Source organism: Semicossyphus pulcher, unplaced genomic scaffold (assembly GCF_022749685.1).
Source record: "Semicossyphus pulcher isolate SPU_LCO1_2020_fin unplaced genomic scaffold, fSemPul1.0.p SCAF_6, whole genome shotgun sequence".
Taxonomy (NCBI): Eukaryota; Metazoa; Chordata; class Actinopteri; order Labriformes; family Labridae; genus Semicossyphus; species Semicossyphus pulcher.
Genome location: NW_027211737.1, coordinates 29,165,186 through 29,193,183, shown reverse-complemented (window position 1 = coordinate 29,193,183; position 27,998 = coordinate 29,165,186). Strand labels below are relative to the sequence as shown.

Genomic DNA, 27,998 nt, shown 5'->3' with positions numbered 1-27,998 from the left:
TTGTTTAAATGAAACGTGATGAAGCGAGTGAGTAAACTCTTCACATATGTTTTATTTACCTGAAACCCAAGTTCATGTGATACATTGTACAATCATCTCTGAAAATACAGTACAGCAGTTTGGCAAAAAATGCCAGTGGAAGGACAGCCCACTGCTCTCATGGTTAACCTGTGCATCGCTGCACAGCCGCAAGTCTGCCTCCCCAGGTATGACAAAATCTGCTCCAAACATGTTGCACATCTCAGTGCAAAGAAACAGAATAAAATAAAAGTTGTTTGGTTTTTAAATATCCCATAAAAGTTTTTCCTTAGGAAAGATGAACTGTTTTTGAGCTTATTTAACATTTGTACTATCTGACGAATGTCTATTCTATTTACCAATACTATACATTGTCTATTACACAAGTCTGGTTAAACAGATGGCTGATTCAGCAGACATGCACCATGAAATATAGTACAAGTTACTGTACACGGTACTAAGATCTTTGTCTAAAAAGATGTAATTGTATTGTAATCTAAGGCTCTTCATGCAGGAGGATGGAAGGACTGATGAGGTGGGATTGGCTAGTTTTCATCGGACATTTATTTATGGCTAGTCTATAAAAAGAATGAATAAACTTATGAGCCTCTGTCCCTATATTACTTAACTGACATGCAGCTTTTGTAAGATGTGCTGCCCAAAACACACATGCACAACACAAAAAACCCCAAAAGTTTCTGACAGGAATTTAGAGTAGAGGTGGGCTTACTTGGCCTTTGCTGTAAAGAAAAGGAAGAGAGGAAAAAATCAAATCAGTAGATGCAAGAATCACAGGCCAAAGTAAGAGCATCTGAGCAGCAAATAACTTAAATCCATCAGTACTTCCTGTCATGAAAGGAGCAAATATATTAAGGCCATGCTATCGGCAAGCAGAGGATTAGGCCAAAAGACATATGCAATTAAAAAAGACAAATAATAAAACAAATGTCCTGTAAGGGTGCGAGGGCACTTAAATGTCAGTGTCTATGCCAGTTGCCAAAACATGCTGCCAGGCTACAGTCAAAAATAACCGGCACTAGTGACATGGTGCCAGTTTTAAATGCAAAAGGCTCCTATTTGTACTCTGTGGTACCTGGCACTTGGTGACATTGAAGGCAAACAAACTCTCCAACACCTTTATTTCCCCCCCTCTTACTCTTGTACCATTCAAAGTATATTATAAAAAAAAACTGCTAGTCATATCAAAAAATATGCAGAGCGGTCGTTCATCCTCATACGAGACATGACGGACGGCAAAGCAAACCGCGAAAAACATGGGCGAGCACTAGCTGGCATGCAGGTCAAAGTGTACTCACTCTGCAGGTAAACAGGTGGAAGGCATTGGAAGAAACAACAGTTAGTTTTAAATCTAATCAACTCAAAGCACTCACTGGCCTGGGATTATTGGAGCAGGCATGCAGAAAGGCTACGACCACAATCAAGTAAACTATTGTAAGTGTATGGAGCATTTTGACAGCAACAACATAAAAAAAACCTATACAGAGATTCTACTTTGAGTGCTATGTACAGATATACAGACTCTTCCAATGACCAGTCGTCCATGTTGTGCTCAGTTGATAAGACTAACAGCTTCTTGGTGCCTTTTTACATATTCAAGTACAGTATGTGCACATTATACATATATAAGAAAGATTACTGTAATCAAGATTAAAAAAAAAATTAAGACTGAAAGTCGAGACTGGGTCTCAAAAAAAAGCAAACTTAAAAAATAAAATCAAAACAAATGTGTTTGTTTTTTTTCAAGTAAACCAACTTAGCAACAGGCTTTATCAAAAATTGCTCTGAATCAAACTGGTGACACATCGTTGTCCTCTCGTCCCTCCGATGACACAGAAAAGACAAATATATAAAAACGTGTGCGAGGGTTTCGTCTCTACTGCAAAAGAAATTGGTGCTTACCTCAACAATTTAAATGATAATTTATGAAATGGTCATTCAGACAAATGTGTATGTAATGGTCACAAAACAGCATTGAGGTAGCTGTGCTCTGCCTACTGCAGAAAATCATGAATGAATATGCATGGAGCTCAAAAGTAACTATAGAGATTCATGCCAGGGCAAATGTACGTCTTTGCCCCTAAATTAGTATTTTACTACACTGTCCTTAGAGTTATATCCCCTTCATACCCAGCAGTGTTGTGCCCACAGCCTTTCCAAAAATTACAAAATATTAATTATTATAAAATAGTTTAAATTCTCTGTACAGCTCGGCACACAGCTAAGACATGGTGGGCATCTCTGACTGTTTAAAACAGGGGGCCGAAAGAAGAAAGCGTGATGGTTAAATAAAACACGTGGACATAATGTCAGTCGAAGTCATTAGAATATGACTAAACCCTCCCCCCGCCCCCACCAACAAAAAATAAATCTGTGAAAATGTTCTAAATAGAAAAGATCTGACAGACTGTCAGAGCAGGTGCAAGTGTTGACTGTGAGTTGTTGTAACCGAGTTAATGTAACTGTGTTAGATGTGTGTGTTAATGTCCACTTCACACTGGTGCACAGGGAGGGTAGTGTACTGGAGTCAGTCAGGGCCACAGCATGGCGGACACGTTAGTGTCGGTGCTGTAGATCCACAGCACCAGGGGCAGGGAGATGGCCACGAAGGGCCAGGAGATGCCCTCGGCACATGCAGACAGAGAGCAGCCTTTTCTGGTCGGCTTCTCCAGCTGTTTACCGAAGTCCAAGTAGTTCCGGGCCATAAACTTAAGCAACTCGTCCAGCAGGATGACGGGCAGGGAGATCTTCAGCACCATCATCCACTGGGTCGTATCCAGAGGGGTGATCTGGAAGATGACCTGGGGAACACCATCACAACATTCAACATGACAGCTTCTTTTTACCAGCAGAATTTTACATGATTACATAGGAGTGTTCATGCCATCAGCATGGGCAATGCTCCTGTGGGAGATACCCATTCTAATGTCATATTCTACCTTACATTACCAATGATAAGAAGGAGCTTATAGGCCAGTGGTACTGGGCTCTGGTGGTTATATTAGCACCTCTAAAGCTCCTTAACTGACCTCTTATACCTAAGTGCAAAATTGTGGGGCAATGTCTTTTTTTGCTAAATCATTGACTTCCTGGAGTTTAAAGTGGTTGCCTTGCAACAAGACTCAAGGAAGCCACAGCGTATTGCAAAGACAAACACAAAGACCTCTGTTTCAAGTCTTCACACAAAGCTAAGCTAGTTTTATGGGAAAGTATTGCCATAAACGCAATATACCACTATCATATTTAAGAATATGTTTTTATTGGTATAATCACCTGAAAATCAAAAAGCGTTTCACATGTTCCCCAGATGTGCAGGCTCTTCTACATGCCTGGTATAGGGGTGTTAGGGTAGAGGAGTTGTATGTTGGTTGAAATCTGCAACCTCACCGCTGCATGCCACTACATCCTACACACTGGGGCTGTGTTCTATGTACTACATACTACATACTACATACTATATACTACGTACTATATACTGCATACTGCGTTCAGTGGTAGTATGTAGTATGGAGGAGCTTTTCAAATTCATTTTGCAGTATGCTACGTCAGGCGGAAGTAAACAATAACCGCAGCTTCTTTAGCTAAAGCGCCCCCTTCTGCTGGAATGCTGCTGCTGTCCGTCATTTCAGCTGTGACGTTCCAGCGCTTTGCATTGTGGGATACAGTAGGCGAGGTAGACTGGTCAGATGCATACTGGAGATTTTTTCTAAATCAGTACAACATCCGGGCATTTTTGGCAAACTGCACATTTTGCTTTTCTTTGTATACTGCATACTAAATACTGCTAGTGTAGTATGGCATTTCGAACACAGCAAATGACTTGTAAACACTGGCAAAAGGAAGCCCATCAGGTTCCATTACACGTGTGTAATGAAGCCATACAACCACAAGGGGGAGTGAAGAGCTCTTTAAATTCAACCTGTGTCCTTTAGTTGTTATCTGCACCACCAAGCAGCCAGCTCACCTCCCTTTAAATGAGTGCCACGAAGTGATTATTGAATAAACAGGTTTTGCAAAAACTCACAGGTAGAGGCTCCACATAGAGGATGAGGAAGTGGAGGGACATGGAGAGGCAGATGGCCCCCAGGAGCCAAATGTTCTCCCAGGGAGGCATCCGCAGCAGGGACTGGTTCTCTGACAGACTGGAGGAAAGAGAAACGTATACAGTTTGCCCTTCATTTTCTGAGTGCAAATATTCCTTAGGTGAGACGTTTGTGAGAGGCTCTTAATTACCTGTTGAGAGCATTGCACATCTCAATGGTGACGAGCACAGAGAGGGCCATTGTCATCGGGTAGGGCGACTCGAACACGTGGCAGTCCAGGCCGTCAAACTCGGGGTTGTCTGGGGCACACTGGAGGAAGTGGCTCTGAGGAGAGGAAGGCAGAGGAGTGAGGAGGAGGCAAGGACCTAAGGGGAGCTGGAGAAGGAGCATTCAGACGGGTGGACTTACCAGCTGGTACAGAGTGATCTGAGGCCCATCTTCAGAGACGGTGAACCACCAGGCAGCAGCTCCCACTGTGGCTGCACCCACATAGCCTAATAACACCATCACACACATATCAGTAATTAATCAAACAGCACTTAGGCAGATTAAAATTCTTTAGATATAATGAATGATAATAGACCAACATCCAATGGCCAGGTATCTGAAGAAGAGCCAGCCGGAGATGAGGGGCTCCTTAGCGTTACGAGGAGGTTTCTCCATGATGTCCAGATCCGGAGGGTTGAAGCCCAGGGCGGTGGCAGGGAGGCCGTCAGTCACCAGGTTGACCCAGAGAAGCTGAACGGGAATCAGAGCCTCTGGGAAGCCCAGCGCCGCAGTGAGGAAGATGCTAACAGGAGAATCAACCAGAGTTAGCAACTAAAGCTGAAGAAAATGATTACAATTCTACATTTCTTTGCTTCTGAGACTCACCAGACCACCTCCCCCACGTTAGAGGAGATAAGGTATCTGATAAACTGCTTCATGTTGTTGTAAATAGCTCTGCCTTCTTCAACAGCGGCCACGATGGAGGAAAAGTTGTCATCAGCGAGGACCATCTCAGAGGCTGACTTGGCCACGGCAGTGCCAGAGCCCATGGCGATGCCGATCTCTGCCTTCTTTAGGGCAGGGGCATCGTTCACTCCATCACCTGTCTGTGGAGAAAGGAAGAAGACATTTGACTTGGTGTTGAGGTTTCTAAAATAAAAGAAAGGAGCAGCAGCAACAACCACAATAAATAAACAATCACTGAATATTTCTGATGCAATGTGTAAGAATTAGCTTTCAGACTCCATACCATAGCTGTGATCTCGTCAAATCCCTGCAGGAACTCGACGATCTTGGACTTGTGGGAGGGCTCAACACGGGCAAAGCATCGAGCGTGAGTCACAGCCTCGCGTTGAGTGTAGGGCGAGAGTTCATCAAACTCCCGTCCGGTAAAGGCCATGTGCTCCACGTCGTCTTCCTCGGTCAGGATGCCAATGCGGCGGCAGATAGCCACAGCTGTGCCTTTGTTGTCCCCGGTGATCATGATGACGCGGATGCCGGCCTGGCGGCACAGCAGGATGGAAGCAGCCACCTCCTGTCTGGGAGGGTCGAGCATGCCGACACAGCCGACGAAGGTCAGGTCAGACTGGACACAGAGAGAGACGGGGACTTGAATGTTAGGTACTGAAAAGAATACAAGCGTCAAATGCAACAAAACATTCAAGCAATTGTACCAGAAATTAAATGAAAACTCACCTCATACTCAGCAAATTTGGCGGTGTCGGCCAGTATCATGTCCTCCATCTTGGGTGGGCTGTCTCGTGTGGCCAGAGCCAGGCATCTCAGGGTGTCACGACCTGTGCCGTACTCACGGATCACAGACATGATCTTCTCCTTAATACCTTTGCTGAGAGGAACTTTATTGTTGCCCACTCTGACATGAGTGCACCTCTCAATAACTCCCTCCGGGGCCCCCTGTGTGGTAGAGCAGAGGAATAAATCATTTTAGACATGGCAGAAGGTTGTAGGGATCAACAAGTCCTCAGTACATGTTCCTCTCATATACCTTTACGAACATCTTGCCCATGGAAGAACGAGACTTGTTTGGGGTGCAGTAGACAGACATGGATTTCCTGTCTCTGGAGAACTCCAGGGTAAACTCCTTTTTCATCAGCTGCTTGATCACCTGATCGGAAAATAGGACAGAAAGGGTGAGAAAAAACCTGCTGAGTGGAAGCAGTTGAAAAACTGCAGCACGTGCAGGTGAGGGAGCTCGTGTCACTCACCGAGTTGCAGGCGTTGGCTCTGTCAATCTTGGACAGGCTTTGGACTTCAGTGTCGAAAACGTTCATCTTTTCCACCAGACAGGTCAGCGCAGTTTCTGTGGCCTCGCCAACCTTCTCATACACACCCTTCACCTGAAACACCAACAACATTCTTGTTAATATTTTTATATCACCAAAAAACCTTTGGGGACAGATCTAGAATCAACATCTCGATCCCTGGTGTTCCAGTAGGGACAGTTTGGGGGGATGTGATGGCTCTTCATCTGTGTAAAAACGCCGGGTGTTCACCTTTTAGCTCAGGACGTAAATAATTTGAGCTGCAGCAACTTCTGCGAAAAACCTCCAAAACCTGCATTAATCCTGCAATATTTCTTTCACTGTTCGATAGTGTGTATCAGTATTTCAGTAATGATGCGAAATGAAACTGTAAGATTGTAATGAAACCATAAAAGACAAAACTGCTGACTGTACTGTTGGCAGCGAGTAAGAAATGTGTCACGAGGAAATGGTTAAAAGTGGAACCTCCCACCATTGATGAATGGAATGAAATTGTCTGTGAGATTTATGTTATGGAGAAGATTTCTTTTTCCCTCAAAGTTGAGAAAGAAAAATTTTATAAGATCTGGACCAAATGGACTGAGTATGTATAACTAGGGATGCACGATATTATCGGCACGTTATCGGTATCGGCCGATATTGGCTTAAAAATGAACTATCGGATATCGGCCAACACGCCGATATCCGCCGATATAATTGACCGATAAAATAATGGGCTGCTGCATACTTGATTAAATGCCCGACCTCAACGCAATGTCCCCGGCATGAAGAAGACCTGCGCGGCGCAGCGTGATGATGTCACGTGTGTCTACCTGCAGCATGAGAGAGGTAGAAGCCAAAATGTCCGTGGTGTGGAAGTTTTTTTAACGTGTACGAAATAGATAGAAAAACTGCTGTTTGCAATGACTGCTCAGCTTCGGTGATGCGAGGAGGAGCCAAGGCAAAGTCTTTCAACGCTACAAACTTGATTAACCATCTCAAGACCCGTCACCCCGACCGTTGTAACAAATGTGATAAGAGTATCACCATTATACTGTACGCTAATTCCAACACAGAAGAGAGTTGATGATCTCTGCAATTAGGTGTGCGGGAAAAAAATATCGGTATCAGTAATCGGCTAAATGAGTTGTAAAATATCAGCATATCGGATATCGGCAAAAAATCCAATATCGTGCATCCCTAGTAAAACCAATCACATCTGATTTCATTTGACTATACTGGTGCTTTGGATGAACCTACCCTCTTTATTTTATGTGATGTACTGATTGTATGTACGTGTGCGCTCCCCGGTTCTGTTCCTTTTTGTTATTGTTCCCACCTGGAATAATTTAGGCCCGTGTAAGAAAACTCCAGAAGGGCAGTATGAACAATATCACCCAAACTTTCTACATCCATCCTCTCCTACGTCCTTGACAAACTAAGGCTGTAATTAATGTATGTGATGGAAATGTGCCTTTCTAAATAAAAAGAGAATTAAAAAAAAAAAAAAAAGATTGTAATGAAAATAAAAACAGCTAAAACAATGACGCCTAAATTACAAACTGTAGTCTGTGAGCTGCGGTGAACCAGATCTAGTTGTTGACATTTCACTAAGGCATCAAAACAATATTAAACATATTCTATATACAGACAGTGAACCAGATCATCTTACTGTGTTTTACTGAGAACAACGCACTTTGCATGGGGGAAAATACTTTGCATATATGCCTGTATTTTTACTGTGTTCTCATTATCCTCACTGAGATGTTGGCATCTGCATCCCCCTCACCATCACACCGCTCTGTCCTCTGACTGCATGTTTTTCTTCGGAGTGCAGAGGTCAAATCTCAATCAGGATAATGAGAAAGCATTAAAAAATACAGTTATAACCCCGAGGCTAGAGTGGGTGGTTTGTTATTTTGGATACAGATCCCATTTTAATACGAGATTTAAAATGGACTGAATGCCGCAGCACATTTACGCCGTGCATTAACGTGCGGGTATATCTTGATAACATGTCAAGACACAGATCAGAGTTTTCCTATTACAGATCCACTGCGTACTGGAGCACAGTGGATTTGTTTTACAGTATAATATATGCAATAAAAATCCCACAAAACAAAATCAATATACAGTCGACACATTTGACGTTAAAGAAGATGCAGGCAGAGTTCAGACCTCGTTGAAGTCCAAAGAGGAGTCGTTGCACAAGGCACAGATGGTAGCCAGTTCAACCAGGGCGTCAAACTGGGAGCTTTTCACTGGTTTACTATCCTGGAATCTGAGGACAAGTACAGTGTTTATATTAACCTTTGTGTGTTTAGTTTAAATACCTATATTTAACCACACACCCTTAACCTACATTTCACCTGCGTATACAGTCAATCAATGACATGCTCTCCCTTTTACAGTAGGTATGCCAGTGAGGGTGTCATCAGTAGAGTACTCACACTTCTCCCTCAGGTGCGTAGGTAGACCCTGTGATGGTGAACTCCGACAGCGAGCAGCCATCACCTTCAGCTTTGTTGACGACAAACATCTGGAGAACGAAAGAGGTGGGACAAAAACAAATATGAGTTTTCAAAGCAGACACATTTTTTAGTTTTAACCAACTGTCAGTTTCCTTTCTGACACAGCAGGTGGCAGCAGAAACACAGAAGACTCGAGGCTCCTTTTTGGAAAGCAGATTAGCCTGCAGTGTTACCGAGTGTGTCTCTGTGAGGGCCAAGACGGGTGGCCCGCTGACTAATGTGAGAAAATGGTGTTTAGTTTCTCTCAATAAGTAAACAGAGGAGACTGCCAGCAAGCCAGAGTTAAGAGAGAGACGCTGCGCCCGAGAGGAAGAAGCCGCAGTGCCAGGTCTGCTCCGGCAGGAAGCTTTCATCCTTTATCTCTCTATCTCTCTCTCTCACACACACACACACACACTGGATTATAGCACCCTAATGAGTAGAGAGAACGGGGATTCCATCAAAACATTTTGAGGAGCAACTTTTGATGTGTTAAAATAAGATTGAGGTGAGATTGGGCCGCTGGTTTCCCTACATATACAGAGGCCACAGTCCTCGACAAACCGATCGCAGGTTCGACTTCCGGTCTGCCAATCATTTGGCGCATGTCATCCCTCTCTCTCTCTACTGCCCACATTTCCTGTCTCTCTTCAGCTGTCCTGTCAAATAAGATTAAATAAGATTGATTGATTGATTTAGGATCGATATATGAAAGTTCAAGTAACTTCTTAGTACACGATATGAGTATAAATTAATTTAGCAGAGCTCTTTAAAGGCTTTTGTCTCCATGTCCTTTTTATAACACGTCTCTCTGTGCTGTCTTCCAGTGGTGTGTAGTGATTTACAATTTGCAGAATCTCAAGGCTATTTAATGATTGCAAGTACAACATGTGGTCCAAACAATACAGACGTCTAAACAACTGTAAATGTGTGCCACAAGTCTAATACAGACTGTGCCAAAGTTCTGAGTGAGCACTTAGAAGGGCAACAAAAGAGGATTAGACTTCGGTTAATGCTGCAATGTCTTCTTCATGTGGGGCCGAGCAGTGCTTGGGCGCATCTCAGAGAAAAAGAAAGAGAGAAAGAGAGAGAGAGAGAGAGAGAGAGAGAGGAACTAGAGGCTGTCTGCTTTGCAGCTTGGTGACGCAAGGTCAGTTATGCAACAGCAGCACTGCAAGTCATCCAACAGCTCAATGTAGATGAGAGGAGCGGCAGCATGTTGCCTTCTTTTTAAAATAACCTGAATACCTGATCACAAGGAACACTCCTCTCTCTCTGTTTGCACAGGCAGTATTAGCATTTTAGCTGACAGACGTATTTAAAGCGACGGAGAGAGAGTCACAGTTTACTTAACTGCCTTCAACTTATTCCAACTCCAGACAGGCGAAAGACAACAAAGATGACGAAGCACAAAGGACCAAAGTGCTCAACAATGCACAATGACAAAGTGCTTGTGTGTGTGTGTGTGCGTGTGACTCACTCTGCACACAGACATCTGGTTGGTGGTCAGGGTCCCTGTCTTGTCAGAGCAGATGACAGAGGTGCAACCAAGGGTCTCCACCGATGGCAGGCTTCGGACGATGGCGTTTTTCTTAGCCATGCGGCGAGTGCCCAGAGCGAGGCAGGTAGTGATGACGGCAGGAAGTCCCTCGGGGATGGCTGCCACGGCCAGCGCCACGGCAATCTTAAAGTAGTACACGGCCCCGCGGATCCAGGAGCCTCCGTGGACGGGGTCATTGAAGTGCCCGATGTTGATGATCCACACGGCGATGCAGATGAGGGAGATCACTTTGGACAGCTGCTCACCGAACTCATCCAGCTTCTGTTGCAGGGGCGTCTTCTCCTGCTCAGTGGCTGCCATCTCGTCCCGGATCTTACCGATCTCCGTATTAACACCGGTGGACACGGCCACACCCACAGCCTTCCCAGCAGCAATGTTAGTGCCCTGAAATAACAAACGATACACATGTTGGCTCAAGTGCACCTGATAACATCTCACACATTCTGAAATAACAAGGGGAGCAAGTTTTTCCAGGAAGTTAACAGAAACTAAACAAACTCAAAGCAGGAGGACGTCAACAGGATGTGTGATAATGTGCACAGCTGAGCTTACAGAGAAGAGCATGTTCTTCTTGTCTTGATTGACAGCTCGGGGGTCGGGAACAGGGTCGGTGTGTTTGATCACGGAGACAGATTCACCTACAAAGACATCACAGGGAGGCAGGTTACATCATTTCAAATTTGTCTCTGCAGGATGATACTGGAACAAAGCACAACCAATTACACCTACAGAGAGATCTACAGCGCCGATCTGTCACATGCTCATGAGCGTTTCATCTCAGAGGCAAACTTGCTAATTTGAAATTGTGTCATGATAGATCTCTCAGCTCATTGTGCAGCCGGCTCAAATGATTGCTTCCCGTGTCATCCAGCTGTTCTCGTTCTTCAAACGCAGGTGGAGGACTGACCCATTAATCCTGGATAAGGTTATCTGGGAAAATTCTTGTTTTGAAGTAAAACAGAGCATCAGTGGAGAGTCTGAAGGTCATTGTAAGCTTAAGTTTATCCGAAACATAACTTTCAAATGAAACCCGACTGTAACCATGAGCATACTGAAGTCAGTGTGTGGCAGTTATTATTGTTCTGTAAGCCATTTTTCAATTTAGGAAGGGAGTGCCGTATTATAGTCACTCATAAAGTAGTTAAAGATCGAAGTGGTGATGTTTCAGCTTTCGGTATCTTCATATTTCAGCAACAAATATAACGCAAGGTAGATTTAAAGCTCAGCTAAAGACTTGCACGGCAGCTATCTCTTCTACTAAATGTAATGGGAAAATATTAAAGGGGAAGTCTTAAAGCTGAACCTAAAGGTCAGCACACCCTATGTAACATGACAATAAAATAATGTTAAAATACAATAGTGTATATTAGCTGGTGTGCAGGTGAAGTTTGTAGTAAAATCATATAATAACAGTTATCAGGTTTGGATGATATTAACAACATGCCTTACCGGTCAGAATGGACTGGTCTACCCTCAGAGTTGTTGATTTGATTGAACAGATACGGATGTCTGCAGGGACCTTATCTCCAACTGAAAGCAAAGAAACACACAATTAGAGAAAATACACAAACAAGAATACATCAAGGAGCATGAATGAACAAAGGAAAATATATTAAAGAGCCCCTCCACGGAACATCAAGTTTCTAACCTTGTAAACATCTCTGTGTGGTGTTTTTCACGTGCTACACGACAAATCAGGGACAACATGAGCAGTCATCTCGATGCTCGTCTGCTTTTAAACTGCAGTGTACCAAGGACAGGCTGAACAACATGTTTTCAGATTGGCAGGTTTGAGACGTCACAAACCTAAGGAGCCAATCCCGCTACGCATATCATTATGTGCAACCTATGGCAACCACTCTGACGATGCGCGAGCCAGCTACAACCATCGTAATTTTTGCAAACTCACTACTGACTACTGACGCTAACGTTACTGCTACTAATTACTACATTTCAAGCTAGCTAAGTTTCAATAAGTTGCCACTAAACGATGGCAGAGACGTTTTTTGTTTTCGCAACGGTGGGTACGGTTGGAAATGTGCATAGTGGGCGGGGCCTATGCAGATTTGGGAATTTTTAATGAGGAGGATTTTTACAAGGTAATTTAACGTATTTTGCAGAAAAAACATATCAGACACAATTTATGATTTCAAGCAATTTTTTTTTTTACAAATTTGGGTTTCAAAATGACTCATAGGAACAAAAACTTTTGGCATCAGTCCAGTAGATGTCCTCCACCATAGCCGCGATACAGCCGCAATGGCTGCAACATAATCCCCTGGGACAATTGTTTCCCCGATCAACGTACGTCCACTAGACGTGCTTGATTTTGCCGCTGACAGGCTCAGAGTGTTACTCCAGGTGTCCGACAACATTATGGAAATGATCCCTACAAAGATCGTCCTTTTTTTAAAGGAGTAAGATCCTTTCTGTGTAACTAGAAACAAGTCTCACTCGAGACAAGTCTCTTGGTAGAGACTGTTGGTGTACGAAAGCGTAGGTAAGTGTATTTGTTCTCTCTCTCTCCTCGTTCTCTCTTCAATTTCTATGACCTCTTCGACCGTATACTCTGGCTCAAATAAATAGGGACGGCCACTGAAATCAAATGCCTCATCTTCATTGTCGAAATCAGGTAAATATTCAGCCGTGGCTTTTGAAATATATTCTTGCTGGCAGTCCTCCACGTAAACGAATCCTCTCCGCGGGATTTCAGAGCGAGACTTCTCCTTGAGCGAGACTTCTGTTTCTGGCTACACAAAAAAGGATCTTACTCTTTTAAAAAAGGACGATCTTTGTAGGGATCATTTCCATAATGTTGTTGGACACCTGGGGTAACACTCTGAGCCTGTCAGCGGCAAAAACAAACACTTCTAGTGGATGTACGTTGATCGGGCCAAAGGGAATTATGTTGCAGCCATTGCAATTGGGCCCCAGGTTTAAAAATACCGAACTGGTCTTGAAAAGAAATAAAAAATAAAACAAAACAAAAGTTAAATAAAATAACTGACACTAGAAGTTCAAGCAACTGATCTGGTGCAGAATAAAAAATAAAACTGTCAAAGCTTTTCGACCACATGAACAGCACTCTGCTATCAATGGAGGCCTGATTTCCACCGACTCCAGCCACGCACTCCCGCTGCATGTGCGTACAGGCTAAATGAAGATTTAACAGATGAGATGTTGTCTATTTTCTGCAGGCAGTAACTCAGCGTTAGTGTAAACTAAACTGACGAAACACAGCTCATTACAGGGAGGTTGCTGTGCCACACAGCAACAGAGCAGAGCTGCCATCACTGCAGGGAAAGAGAAGGAGAGCCAAAGAAAGAGGAGGAAATGAAGGACCTGTGAGCCATAAAAGGCCCGTCTCAAAGGAAAAGGCCAATTTGGGTACATCGGAATTGCAGTGACCCAATTCAGCTTCCTAATGGTACATAAAGGCAATGGAAACTGGGGAAATGGTTCAGGCTATGGCACAGTTCTGTGGGTGTTACCTTCATATAGGCCTACTTAGTTAAATATGCAAATTGTGTCAGATGATTACAAAAGACTCCAACCTAGAACACGATGTGGTGAGAATACAGAAATGCACACGGCTTGCCAAATATCAAAAACACAGCGACAGAGCTTAAATAAAAAACTGTAAACAAACAAAAAGGTTTGATCAAATGTATTCAAGTCCAAGTTCCCATTTGAGGAAGACAAGTAACGTGATCCCCGCCGCCCACCCCACGACCTTGAGTGAAGGGAGGGGAGAATAGCAATGGGACCAACGATGCATGCAGCCAAAGATGGGAAAAGCATTTGAATATATTCCCCAATGAAGCGATCAGGTTTATATGTGGCCTTATACCGGCAGCTGTTTCCTCATAGCTGCCACAGCACAGAAAGGATACAAAGACACATGTAATACAAGTCATCATAAAACGAATGAATGAAAAGAACGTCTACATTTTGACACAATTCCAACTTGACATACAAACATGGCGTCTCGTTTTGAGGCATGACCCCGTGAAGAGCTGGATGGTCGTCAGCGTATAAGATGTCCTAACAGCAGTGCCAGAAACCCTGAAGTACAAGCAGGCGTCGGCCAATCAGGCGGACCGTAATAGCTCTTCTGAGAAGGACTAATATCGAGCTCAGTGGATCTTTGAAACATTGTAACCTTAAAACAATGGGTGCATTGGACACAAGGAATAAAATTAGCACCTGCTATCGTCCAAATACAGGGAGAAGTGTAGGTCCCCTGCTAACGTGACATACGTTCTTCTTATAAATATTAATTATGATGGATTAATGATATGATATAGAGTGTTTCTCCTGCCTCAGGTGCATTTCTAAATCATTCTACGTAGATTTAATTGCTGGTAGAACCTGAATGTAAACGTCCTTTTTCAGAGGATAACACACTCCCGCTCAGAGATGGAGGATTGCCATATTTGCAGCTTTCACACTAAGACTGCAGTTCACTTCCTTGATCAGGGTTCCCACTCTTTTTTTTTACGAAATTATTTTCCAGGAGTTTTTCCTGACAATACGGGACAGCACTTGCTCTCAAATATATAATTTACCGGTAGTCATAGTACTGACACATTTAACCCCCGTTTTATTCCTCCTTTTTTTGATGATGCAGGGTTCACGATGAAGTGTCTCAAGTCCCTTTTACACTGCCAGTTCAAGGTGGGATTATTACACCTGTCATGTTCTGTCTTCTGTGTAAAACGCACGGAGGCACAATGATGGAGCGAAGTCGTTCATTACGCCTTCATCTATCCAAGTTACACCTGAAAGGACATAGCAATGTATTGAAAAAAAAAAAGGTGATAAAATTTAAGTGTCGTACTTTTCTATCGTCTTTCAGTCGGTTAGAAAGCGTCTAAAGGCGGCGATCTTACGTCGCTCGCAGGACTCGATTTTGAATGTGACAGCTCTGGGAGCCCCGACCGGGGTTGAGGCGGCAAACTTGTGCTGAGCGTGGGGCTAAATTAAATTTAAATTTTCCAGGACAACATGAAATTATTTTCAGGATATTTGGTCATTTTAAACAATTTCCAGGTGTTTCCAGGACTGGAAAACTAGTCTCTAAATTTCCAGATTTTCCAGGTTTTCCAGGACGCGTGGGAACCCTGTTGATGGAACAATATTCTAATTGAACAGTGGAAGACATTTCAAAGCTACATTTTTAACTTTTCTACAAGAATTGTTCCGCTCCTTGGAAGAGGATGAAAGGATTACCCATAACTGCGCTACAGGAACAAAACATGACATGTTTTTCTATGTCGCCAAAAAGCTTAACAATCACATCCTAGATGATTGTGTAACACATCCTGTGCTAAGGCATTACTTTTGAGGAAATACTGACACCTTCTTAGAGAGTGCTGAGCCAGAAAACATGGCGAGGGACTTCTCACAATGGGGCTTACTGGTGTTCTCATAAAAAGAAATCAGTGAGTGTTAAGACTGTGTGACATTGTGTGACACTGGAATTATCCCGAGGCCGTGTTACACTGCAGACCTGCTCTGATGAAGTGTGTGTGTATATCATCTGTCCCTTTGTGTCAACATCCTACTTGGTAGCAGTCCAAGCATCTCCTCAGGCATGGCCATACTTTCACCTCTACGCTTAACACCAGGTTATAATCCACAATACGGTGACAAAAGCTCAGAACTGGTGACTCATGCCACCTGATATAACTCCCAGAGGTGCCCGTTTTAAACAGACCTTTCAACAGAGGACAGGTCAGCACCTGAACTGAAGCTGCCAGCTTTGACTGGCACCTGCCTCCGCCGTGTGTTAGGGGACAGCGTGTTGGTTCGGGCAGGCCAGGTTTCCTCTGGGCCGGCCAGGAGGCTACATGTGCTGATGGCAGCTGAACAAAAGGCTGACCTTCTGTCATGTTGAGTGGGTCATTTTAGAGCGCTCGACAGCTGAAGCATCCTGCAGCTTTCCAACACAGCTTTGCTCACAAACCACATGTACGTGTGTACCATAATGCTTATATTTGTCCAAATGCATATGTTATAAAAATGTGTCTCCAATAGGTCAAAAAATAACCTGTCATTGTTTCATGCAGCCAGGTGCGCTGGATAAGCTTGCTACCAGCACAGTCATTAAAAGGAAATGCAGCGCATGACAATCTTGTTTTTGCAAATGTGTCATTTACATGGGTGCTACCTTACATTTACTTAACTGCTTTGCAAGTGCAATTTGGTGTGCAGCACTCTCTCACACTTTTTGCTCTGTAAGCACGTGGCCAAAGTGACGAGAAACTATTTTGTAGGAAAACAAGAAGCAGAGTTTGTAACGTTGTATTGCAGGCAGTCCGTTGGCAGGATAGCTGACGAGTTACTCGACTTTACTGCAGTTACATCTTCACAGATGGAAACACGTGTCCGCTGACTTTGGAGATGATCCTCAACTGCGACCTCGGTTATGCAAGCACTCAGTCTCCACACTTTCTCCGAGGTCTCTGCTTTGCTTCTGTTGGGAATGAATCTTAAAGCAGCCGGCTAGGCCTACGCGGAGCATGCGACCGATTCTGTTGCTATAGTAACCAAACATGTCCCAGTACTGGGAGCACTAAAACTTCTGTCAAAATGAACCGGGGGGGTTTATTAGACCCGGTTAGAAATTCAGTTACATAATTGATTCTGTGAATCATATCGCAGTCAAATATCCTGGTCCTTGTCACAGCAGAAAGTCAAGGGTCCAGAGAAAAACATTATTAAAGCAGGGAGGTAGTATAGAAAAAATATAAGCAGACTGAATATGATATACATCTGGTCTTCTCAGGCAGATCAGACATTAAAATGTTAATGTTGTTAAGACAATTATCAGTTGAAGTACAAGTTTTACAGTTTAACAACATGTCTGAAGTGTACTTTGTTTTGTTTTAAAGTCGAGGTGAAATGAAAAATGTCATTTTAATCCTTTTAGATCTCATCCCCGGTAATATTGTGCATCTATTTGACAATATAGGCCAAAAAAAATACAGGAAATCCATTTCTTCGTATTCTTATATCAAAATCTGATCATTTTTTCTTCCCGTAAAACTAAATTTCACACGTGCTTACGTAAGTTAGCACCAAACAATTTCAACCAATCAATCTGCAGCATTTAGCCGCACAGCACCAAGAACGCTCGGTCAGTTAGCTAGCTGCTGCGCTGTGGAGAACGTCTGTCTACGCCCACTTCTCAACCATCAAATCAAATCCCTCCAATGATATGTCCCGCCTGCACGTCCTGTTTCACTCGGAAATACGTCACGATACGGAAGCTAGATACTCTCGAAATGCCGTTTCAGCTCGACTTTAAGGTCAACACTTCAGCAGAGCCCCTCATTAGAGACTTTCAGGGGTAAAAGTCTGACCTCTCACTTTACCATCTAACATAGCATACATTTCCTGCGCTCAGGTTAACAAGCTTACTATGTAATAGAATACAGCTTTAAAATGCAAAAGTGCAGCTGCAATAGGTGCTCAAGATATACCAACAGACATTGTGGTTGATATGTTTAAAGACACATCTTTACAAGCATACCTCAATCCAACTTTCTCATCAACACAGCTCTGTGCCGACTTATTTCAACTATTTGAGCCTTAAACCGTTCTGGTTAAATTAAAACCCCTTTATCAGGTGATTCTAAAGCCTGTCAGGAAATGAGGCCATTTCTCTCTCTTGCTTAGAAGTCAGGAACCTTTGCCAAAAGACGGCCCCTTAGTGACAAAGGATGCTTGCCAGACCACATTAAATGCCACATACTATCCATGGTGTCTGGAATCTTAGTGGGGGATGCGGGCGCTGATGGGTAGGGTCACTGTGCATTGAGCGCGGTGGGGTGGGATGGTTATCCACAAAGCGCTTCCCTATAAGGTCATCTCTCTCCAGCACAATAGGAGCAGATGAGAGATCCTCCCTCCTACACTGCCCCGCGAGCCCCCGTCACTACCAGGCTCCAAAACTTCACAGGCAGCAGAGAACAAACCCACTGAGTGCTACTGTTGGAGAAAAGGCCAACATCCAAAGAGGCGAGTCCTAAACACCAAACTGTAAACTGGCAGCATACAGTTAGTGGTGTGTTTCGAAAAGGACAACTAACATCTCTATCAGCTAACATGATTTCTCTGAGGGGTTAGTAAAGTTAGGCAAGGTAATCCAGTTATCCTGTATCAGGTTATGACTTTTGGCACTCTTAAATTTAGTGGAAATTTAGATTATTATTTCATTTTTACTGATTTTACAGCCAAGCCCTTGGATCACGTGAGAGTCTGAGCTGTTGCTCTTTGAAGCTTTTTACAGAAACAATGCAGAAAGCGATGCTCGAGGGGGATTTAGAAATGTTGTCATCAAGTAGTTTGGCCAGCATAGCATGCTCTGCCTCCATTGTTTGCCATACCATCAGCAATATCTGCACATATGTAGCAGAGCAGACATTGCATTTGCATGTGACTGAAGAATCGGTGCACAATGAACAGTTCTTTTTACATTCCAGCTAAAAAAAATACTATATCAACCACCATATTGATTATAGTTAAAGTTTTTCATCATCCTTACAACAGCAGTCAGAAAACGGGACTACACAGCACATTAGACACATAAGAGCAGCACACGCAGGACAGAAGCCCTCAGTTCTTCAGCAGCTACATTAAACCAAACGTAACGTAATCCAGATTAAATAAAAGCCGGAGGAACGCTTTAAACAGAATGTTATTTTCAGGACATTAAAAACAATTTCAGCGAGCATGCGGCGGGGAGGCTGATGAGCGATGAGGTGTGAGTAGGAGGCAGCGTTCAAACCCACAGCAGCAGCCTGACAGAGAGCAGCACAGATTGGCTGCAGGCTATTCTTCTCACGGCTGAGGCAGCCACAGAGGGCTCGTCTCAGTGTCCTCTAGCTCGGCTCGGCAGCCGGCCGGGGCACAGCATCTGCGTCATCACAATCCTCCTCTGCATGGCAGGGGTCACCTTTGGAGCTTCGGGAAAATATTATTCATGAAAAACGGAGCTTGACAGGAACTATTGTGAAAGATGTTTTGAATTCGGGAGGTAAATTGAGCTGATGGGCTTCTTCTGACGGCAGGATAAAACATCCTCAGTTGCTGCCTGCTGGGCTGCATTTTTGACTAAGTCTCAAGCTGCTGACAGCAAAGCCTCCAGCTAGCTTCATCAGGAGTTTTCAATAACACACTCTGATATGCAAGAGGAGAGCGCAACTGACTCCCAAGTTCCTTCTTTCTTTAAACCAAATAATTAAGCTTTCCAAACGGTCATGATAAGCTCCATGTACCAAATGACACACTATACTGTATAACACCAGAAAAATCCCTCATTAGAATTCCCTCTACACTTTTACTCCATTTGTCCTTGTCAAGGTTACTCCGGAGTCCCGCACAACGCTTTCCAACATCCCCCACAGTAGCAGCGTTCCCCAGAGCCGGATGGGAGGGGCTTGCACCGGGTGGGACCAGACACCTGTCATCTTCATGACTGTCACTGCCTCTATAAATACAGCATTCCATAATCTCACCGGCCTATGACGGCTAAAAATACAACCTACCACCATGCACAGAAAAACTATGCATCACTTCAGCGGCTTGGGGTTAAACAGAGTATCAAGATAACGCTACCGTTTCAAGGACGGAAGCATTCCTCAACACATCCTTCTGTTCATCCCTGAGAGTTGAACATATATGTGTGTGCTGCGGGGGAAACGGCACTGAATTAAAGTTTACATCCGGAGGATTTTAGCCACTGAAATATGCTGACTGGACGTCAGCAGCATGAATCACTCCAGCACTTCACATTCTTCACGGGCGAGGGTGGGGGTTAGGGGGGGTTGAGTTAGGACAAGCTGTGAGGAAGCAATGGCAGTGTTCTCCAACTCGATGTGTGTCGGCAAATACATACGCGCACAAAGTATAGTTGGTATTAATAGCATTTGTGCCCGACCCTTTGAGACAATGGGTTAATAAGAGTTTCTCAAAATACATCACTCTTGCAGGGTGAGTCACCTCCACAGCTCCACATGGGGATGGGGGGAGGCTCGAACTCAGGCATGCGCTAAATATGATCCATGACCACACCTGGACTCATTGATCTGTCCACAGTGGGCTTTACCTGAGGCAGAGCCAAACCACAGCGACGGACAGAGAATTACCATCTCGAGGTCGCATGCCTCCGTCTACCAGACAAGTTGAAGGTCATGTCAATGTGTGTTCTACAGAGTGACTGTAACTTTAGCTGAGAAAGGAGACGAGGGAATTATTTCTATATCGACAATATTTGAATACATTAGCCTTAAAAAAAAAAAAACACCGCATGAGGGCAGACAGAACGCGTTTTAGCAGCTGGGGTTTTTTTGTAGCTGCTTTTTGCGCGCTGCTTTTGCGCTGAAAAAACTTGCAGAAAAGCGCCCGACGTCATTGGTGTTTTTTCTCATTGTCCAATCGGATGAATGGAGAGGCGGGCCTTCTGTCAAATAACAGTTAGGTAAATGACAGTTAACGATTCTGTGGTTGCCTTAACAACAGCAAAAAAAAAAAAAAAAAAAAAAAAAAAAGCAGCCTGAAAAACACGCTCTGTCTGATCGGGACCTACGTCTGGCTACATTATACAGGACAAGTCGCACAACAAACATTTATAGGAAGGAAATATAAGCAGAGAATGTTTATCTCTCATTTTTCTGTGCAGAGCACGTGACTGTCAGCGGGCTCTTCTTGCGACTGCAGAAAAAAAACAGGTAAGCCCGGTGTAGAGCAAGAGAGGTTTGGTCCTTCTCTCAGATAAAAATCTGAGTCTGATAAAGTTCCGACCTGAACTCTGACATTAGACTACAAAAATCTAATCAGTTCCATCTTAATTCAAGCAGACATTCGAGCCAATTTTGAAGAAATTCCTTCCAGTTATTTGTGAGATCTCGCATTCACAAGAATAAGACGGACGTGCATACAGACTGACAACCCAAAAACACAATGCCTCCGACCGCGGCACTCTGTTGCTGGCACAAAGGCTGATAGAAGCTGCAGTGGCATTGAACTGCCAATATTCTGCCTTTCAAGGTTCAAGTAACATCCAGATGTTTCATTTCAGAAGTGCACAAGTCAAACCAATAATTAAAAGTTTCACAACACTTAAAAAATGCAACACAAGCAACACAATATAACAGTAAAATACCAACCAATATCAATAAAGCAATGACCGAGCAGGCCAACCTACCAGCAACCTCCACGATGTCACCGGGCACGATGTCTCTGGCCTTGATCCTCTGCACCGTCTTCCTGTCCTGGCGGTACACTTTCCCCATCTCGGGCTCGTACTCCTTAAGTGCCTCAATCGCATCTTCGGCATTACGTTCCTTATGAGGAGAAAATCAGATCAAAGCCGAAGATTTAAACTGATTATATCACATAAACTAATGCACGTCTGTTCTGTGACTCGACTGTGTGAGAGGCTTTCCCTCTGAGGCGGCACTGATCATCCTGAGCTGGATGTTTATTTTATCAGGTCTTGGTTTGGGGACATTTAGATGTTACATGCATGAAAAAAGGAAGATTAATCACATCACTTCCTGCCTCTTGAAAATATCCCAATTTTACCCTTCACCAGCGAGGGCATCCTCATTGCTCGGAGGAGACTGCCCACATCATTTTTAAATAAACAGATAAGCCTCCCTGTCATACAGCATCATACAGACGGACTGTTCTGTTTCTAAAGGAAGCCTTCTTTGAGATCTCAAGAGACAAAATTACGTTTCAGTTCAGTGTTGATCTACAGCGATAGAAGCCGAGTATAACAAAACATCTCTGTTCACCTGCGTAATCTTACAATATCCAAATACAAAAGTCTTCCTGTTGAAACTGCAAGAAATAATACTGCATTGGATGCATGATCAACATCCTACTACTGCTTATTTACTAACAAGCAGTAGTTTATAATTCCAAACTAACTGCATCTGTTTCTAAGGTATTAAAAAATAAAAATACTGGCTTATTAATTTAAGATGTCCTTTAGTGTCAACTTGTTCTGGTGTAATTAACAAAGCTGCAGAAACGCATTTCACAGAGCATAATGCAATTCTAATTATTTATACCTGTTTTAAAAACAGACTTGGTGGTATTTAAATATGATGACTTTCAAAAGGGTCTGAAATAGTGATGCACGATATTATCGGCACGTTATCGGTATCGGCCGATATTGGCTTAAAAATGACCAAGGGCCAACACGCCGATATCCGCCGATATAATTAACCGATAAATTAATGGGCTGCTGCATACTTGATTAAATGCCCGACCTCGGCGCAATGTCCCCGATGCGAAGAAGACCTGCGCGGCGCAGCGTGATGATGTCACGTGTGTCTACCTGCAGCATGACAGAGTTAGAAGCCAAAATGTCCGTGGTGTGGAAGTTTTTCAAAGTGTCCGAAATAGATAGAAAACTGCTGTTTGTAATGACTGCTCAGCTTCGGTGATGCGAGGAGGAGCCAAGGCAAAGTCTTTCAACACTACAAACTTGATTAACCATCTCAAGACGCGTCACCCCGACCGTTGTAACACATGTGATAAGAGCATCACCATTATACTGTACGCTAATTCCAATACAGAAGAGAGTTGATGATCTCTGCAATTAGGTGTGCGGGAAAAAAAATATCGGTATCGGTAATCGGCTAAATGAGTTGTAAAATATCGGCATATCGGATATCGGCAAAAAAATCCAATATTGTGCATCCCTAGTGTCAACTTGTTCTGGTGTAATTAACAAAGCTGTGAACACCTGTTTTAAAAACAGACTTGGATGGTATTTAAATATGATGACTTTCAAAAGGGTCTGAAAGTTTCTCACCTGCCAAACACCGACGATGGCGTTGGCTATAAGAATGAGTAAAATTACAAAAGGCTCCACAAAGGCTGTGATAGTTTCTTCTCCCTCCTCAAACCAGGCCAGGACCTGAAAACAGAACAAGAAGAAGATAGAAGAAGAAGAACATAGCATTATTTATTAGATACATTTCATGGAACAAGCACGTTTCTGCTTACTGTTACAAGAATGAGGGGAAGAAATCAAGAAAATCTGGATAGTACAAACAAGTTCTCCATAAGTGATGTAGTACTAAACACCCTCTGACAACTGGACAGGCTTTTCTCTCTTTTAGAGCTTATCCCTTTAAAAGAGAGCTTTTTGTTGCAGCAGCAATAATGTGAGGATTTAGCTGTCTTTCAATTGCTAGAAGCTTGACATCAAAGCCAGAGATGCTAAATAGCTGAGGATCGTCCCACACATTTCTTATATAAAACTTCATGTGCTGAGGAAAAAAAAAAAACATCCAACAGCAGCTGAACACCCAAACTCAACACATTCAGTGCTTTAGTTAAAATCTGGAAACAAAGGAGCCTTATTGGTCTGAACATGAGTCTACAGCTGGCGATGTATTTATCTGTTTAAGTGTACCATTGTTTCTATCGTCCTCTGGATACTTGTAGTTATTGATTTTTTTAACTGCCAACACTGCACTGGCCTTTTAAACTGTGTAGGAATGCAAGTCCTTCATAGGCATTTGATTATAAGATACATATGAGAACCTGTTATGGCCAGAAAGGAAATACTCTGACCTTGAGTCTCATTTGGTTTGTTGTTCTTTAAAAAATTTAGCCTGTGTGTCATCAGCAATTAGTTAATGTCCCCTGATGATTAAAGCAATCAAACTTAGTAGGAGGTTGAAGAACTGCTTAGCTGTGGCAGACCTTTTAAATGGCATAACTTAAATGTCAAGAATAACTCTTAATAGCCGTGTCAATAAAGAAGCACAGGGCTCGACAGCGCTCCACTTAACAAGTCACAACATGACCAAGCTATTTACATCTCTCCGCCTTTTCTACAGCAAAAACATATCTTTATACATGCTGGGGCTGTAACTGACTTTTTTAAATAAACAATTAGTTTGAAGACTGTCCATCAGTTCCCACAGAGCCCAAGGTGAGTTGTTCATGATTTGTTTTATCTGACAGAAGTTCAAAAATAATATTTTCATTCTACAATACAAACAGACAAAAGCAGCTTATCGTCACATTTGAGAAGGTGAGCAAAGATTCACATTTTAGCTGATGACTGATGAGGACTAAGACGTTGCCATACTATTTGTTTCAGCCCTAATATACAGTGTCTGCAAACATCCAAATGATAAACACGTTTATAACACTAAACCTCATGAAATAGGCCTAATAAACGATAAATAACTTTTGTTTCAACACGCCAACAGAACTGAGTTAGTTTAGATATTCAGTTTTGAGAAACTAAATATCTTCAGTCAGTCAGTGAACAGTTTGAGATAATCTAATTTGCTTCCAAACTGTACACAAAAACGATGGGAGTTATTTATCTTATGTTCAGTCGGGCTCGTGCGTTTGTCCGATGAGAGTCCTCCCACTGAGGGGTGAGGGCCCAAATTTGGTCTTGAGTGGTGCTCTGTTCCCCTGTCAGACAGCAGCCACTGACACCTCTGTATCACCTGACTGGACACTGTACATACCAGCTAACACACACACACACACACACACACACACACAAACAGTGGCCCTCCCTTATCAAAATGTTCTTCGGCCATCTGTTATTCTACTGTGCAATCGATGCAGTGAATGTGCATAAAGTTAACTTTCTAAAATGAATCACGGTTTGCACAATGACAAAGTCCAGACTTTGATCCAGCACAGATGGCCATAACGTATCCATAAAAACTTTTCTTTTGATTCCACTTGACATCCAAACAATAAGAAGTAATACGATGTGTAAATGTTTGCTTGATTAAGCTTTGAAAAAGGCACGCTGAGGATACCGTTACATAATAGCAGTTGACTATTAAACATTTATCTATCTAGCACTCAAAGTCAGAAGCCCGAGGGAGACCAGGGTAAGTCCTTACACAGCAGCTATGCTTGACAACTCAAATGTCTTACTTGGCGCGTGTTGATAGCAACTCAATGCTGCTACTGCTGTTGTCACCATTCCTCAGATGGGTCGCAAGCCTTCTCAGCTGTTTAGCCGTCTAATATGCGAGCGTAACCTCAGAAGGGTTACACAAACTCAAGACATTTACACTTCGACACCATGCGCGGCATCAACCGTCCCCTGCCATTCTACACGTAGGCGTTAATTATAATCCCATCTGCAGTTTTGACTGTATATAAACACTCTTTCAGCCTGAGGTGGAAATGAGAAGCCATTTGTAGGATGTAGTGGCTTGTCCTGAGATTCCCTGAACCTCTTAAGATTATCTCGTTTTTACTGGAATGCTTAAAGAGTAAGCTGACTTGAACCTAACACATCTCACGCACAGGAGATGCTGCAGAATGCCTCGTTCAATTTAATTGTAAGAGTAAAGAATGAGATAAGTTGAAGAAATAGTCACCCTTAACAAGACAACGTTTTATCAAACGGTGCAGGACAACGTAGTGATATACTTACAAAAGATATACACGCAGCCAGCAGAAGAATTCGAACAAGTAAATCTTCAAATTGTTCAAGGACAAGTTCCCACAAAGACTTCCCTGCAGAGAGGAGAGTTTGATCAAATAATACATTTTCAGAAGCTTGTTATAAAATGATAATGTAACAGCATCAGCGACAGGAAGTCATTACCTTCTTCTGCTGGTAACTCTGTGTGTGTGGAGATGTGGGAGTCAGTCCGGGAGCGCCCAGGCAACAGGCAAAAAAAAACAGAAAAGGAAAAGGAAGGTAAGTGCATTATAAATACTTTTAAAAAAGTGTGTGCCAGATGGAGCCGTGCCCGTTTGTGTTTCTTAATGTGGAACTGACTCCTGGAACAAGAGGAGGTTAGTACATGTTCGGTGAGGAGTTTCAGCCTATTTTGAGAGTGCTAAATCTCAAACACAATGTCAAAACCACCCACATAATCCAAGTTTCACTTAGCACACATAAGTGGGAGAGTTTTGTTCTGAAACCTCACATGTCCGTGAGGGAATGGATCTATTGAATCCATTTAAAAACAATAATATAGCACAATTTAATTTGCCCGAACACCTGTAACTACAGCATACAAGTACTCCCAAAGTCATTCTTACACAATAGGAAAAAAAATGAAGACTCTAATCAAGGTGAAAGTGTTCAAAGGGGAGAGGGATATACCCTCCATGACCTCGCAGGTGATATTAATATAAAACACCTGTTTAAGGCTGGAACAAAAGAGATTAGCTCTGAAGGACAACGTTACTCCAGTGATCCTGTGGCCACCGTTCAGTGTCAAATGCCTGCCAGTTCCCTTGGCACATGGGCCGGTGTGTTGCAGCTTTGCTCTGAGAGACATGCGGCAAGGTTACTCAGTCACAATGTCGCCATACTTTAAAACTACTGTACACAATGGCATCATGAGGTTTTGTTTAACAATGTTATCACGGTAAACAGTGTTACCATGATACAATGCTACACTCCGGAACCATGTTCATTAGAGCTCCTGAGAGGAACTTTTGGGTTGGGTTGATTTTGGTGACCCCTGTGGACAAAGTGGTACCTCTTATCTCTTTGTCGATCTTGTCCTTTACATGTGTAAGTAGTGTTTTTTAACAATAAATCTCATCCTGCTTTCTTTGAACAGTCAAATGGATCACTTGCGGTCAATCTTTGCAATAGAAAATATAGTAAAAAGGCTGATTAATGTTAATCCCCTCATCTGACACCTAGCTCCCGGCATTGGCAATAGGCATTCAAAATAACTATAAAGATATAATCAATCTTGTTGCTCATACAGAGCTGTATTAATTTCAGTCTGTTTCATAACCAGCTAAAAACTCCTCACAGGAGCTTTAACATTATAATAACAGTAAGTTATCAATCAACTAACCTATATTCAACAACGTAACAAAGACCTCTTAGTAATGATAAATAAAATGTAAGCGACGGGAACCCCTCGAGGTGACCTGTGATGACGTCAGCCGAATCACCGGGTAACACTGGCCGGCCGATGATGTTGCTGACTTTTACCCCATATCCTGAATACTGTTCTCACACTGCACACGTTACTATGTCAAGACACGGTCTTAACCGTTTCTCATTCACAGCAGAGGCTTTTGTGGTCAACAGAGTAAATTGTCGTACCGTTTAGGCCCCATTTCTCCTTCTGACGTTTCACCTCATCCAGGGAAAGTCCTGTGCTTTCATTGACGCAGAAATAACTGTAAACTTCTTCCACACTCTTCGTGTGAGCGTTCTCCATGGCGGACGGAGGCTCTTTCGCACACAGCTTTACAGAAAATACTGCCGTATGGCACCTTCGGGATCTTTAAACTGTCTATACTTTCGGAATAAGGAGTTTACCAACTGAGAGCTGAGCATTCACACTCGGATAGCTATCGACAGCTTCTGCCCGCGGTCTAACGTGCTCCCCTGGCCCCTGTTAAGATTTTCTTCCCTCGAAAAAAATATTGTTGTCCAATTCCTCTTCACTGTGTGGATGAGAATTACTCTATGCGTCCTCTCCTCTCCGAAAATGGTGGAAGAGTGTCTGCAGCAGTGTCCTGTATTGAAGACTGCATTCACCCGGTCCAGTCTTTGGTGCTACCGTGCCGTGCCCTGCCTCACCGTGGCGCAGCTCTCTGT

At 43.2% G+C, this 27,998-nt stretch overlaps 1 protein-coding gene across 2 annotated transcripts; it reads right to left on the bottom strand.

The window, feature by feature from the left end:
• Positions 1–32: 32 nt before the first annotated feature.
• Positions 33–27,975, bottom strand: atp2a2a (ATPase sarcoplasmic/endoplasmic reticulum Ca2+ transporting 2a). Of its 2 annotated transcripts, none has more exons than XM_069682276.1 (21): positions 27,498–27,975; positions 26,025–26,042; positions 25,851–25,933; positions 23,235–23,339; positions 21,612–21,750; positions 11,849–11,929; positions 10,952–11,037; positions 10,319–10,783; positions 8,779–8,867; positions 8,507–8,609; positions 6,293–6,424; positions 6,073–6,192; positions 5,763–5,981; positions 5,317–5,652; positions 4,953–5,173; positions 4,667–4,869; positions 4,488–4,573; positions 4,270–4,403; positions 4,061–4,178; positions 1,335–2,837; positions 33–758 (listed from the first exon to the last, which is right to left on the bottom strand). In XM_069682276.1, the coding sequence occupies exons 1-20, from the start codon at positions 27,613–27,615 to the stop codon at positions 2,568–2,570; spliced, it is 3,126 nt and encodes a 1,041-aa protein (XP_069538377.1). In that variant the 5' UTR covers positions 27,616–27,975; the 3' UTR covers positions 33–758; positions 1,335–2,567. The 2 variants fall into 2 exon arrangements, with proteins under 2 accessions (XP_069538377.1, XP_069538378.1); XM_069682277.1 differs by having other exon boundaries at positions 2,717–2,837.
• Between the last annotated feature and the right edge of the window lie 23 nt (positions 27,976–27,998).

Bases quoted from the DNA above. Each gene is read 5' to 3' on its own strand.
- atp2a2a (XM_069682276.1), bottom strand. From the start codon at position 27,615: ATGGAGAACGCTCACACGAAGAGTGTGGAAGAAGTTTACAGTTATTTC. The intron at 10,784-10,951 runs GTAAGCTCAGCT...TTGTTATTTCAG, and splicing joins AGAAGAACATGCTCTTCTCT to GGCACTAACATTGCTGCTGG. The intron at 6,425-8,506 runs GTCTGAACTCTG...TTGGTGTTTCAG, and splicing joins CCTCTTTGGACTTCAACGAG to GTGAAGGGTGTGTATGAGAA.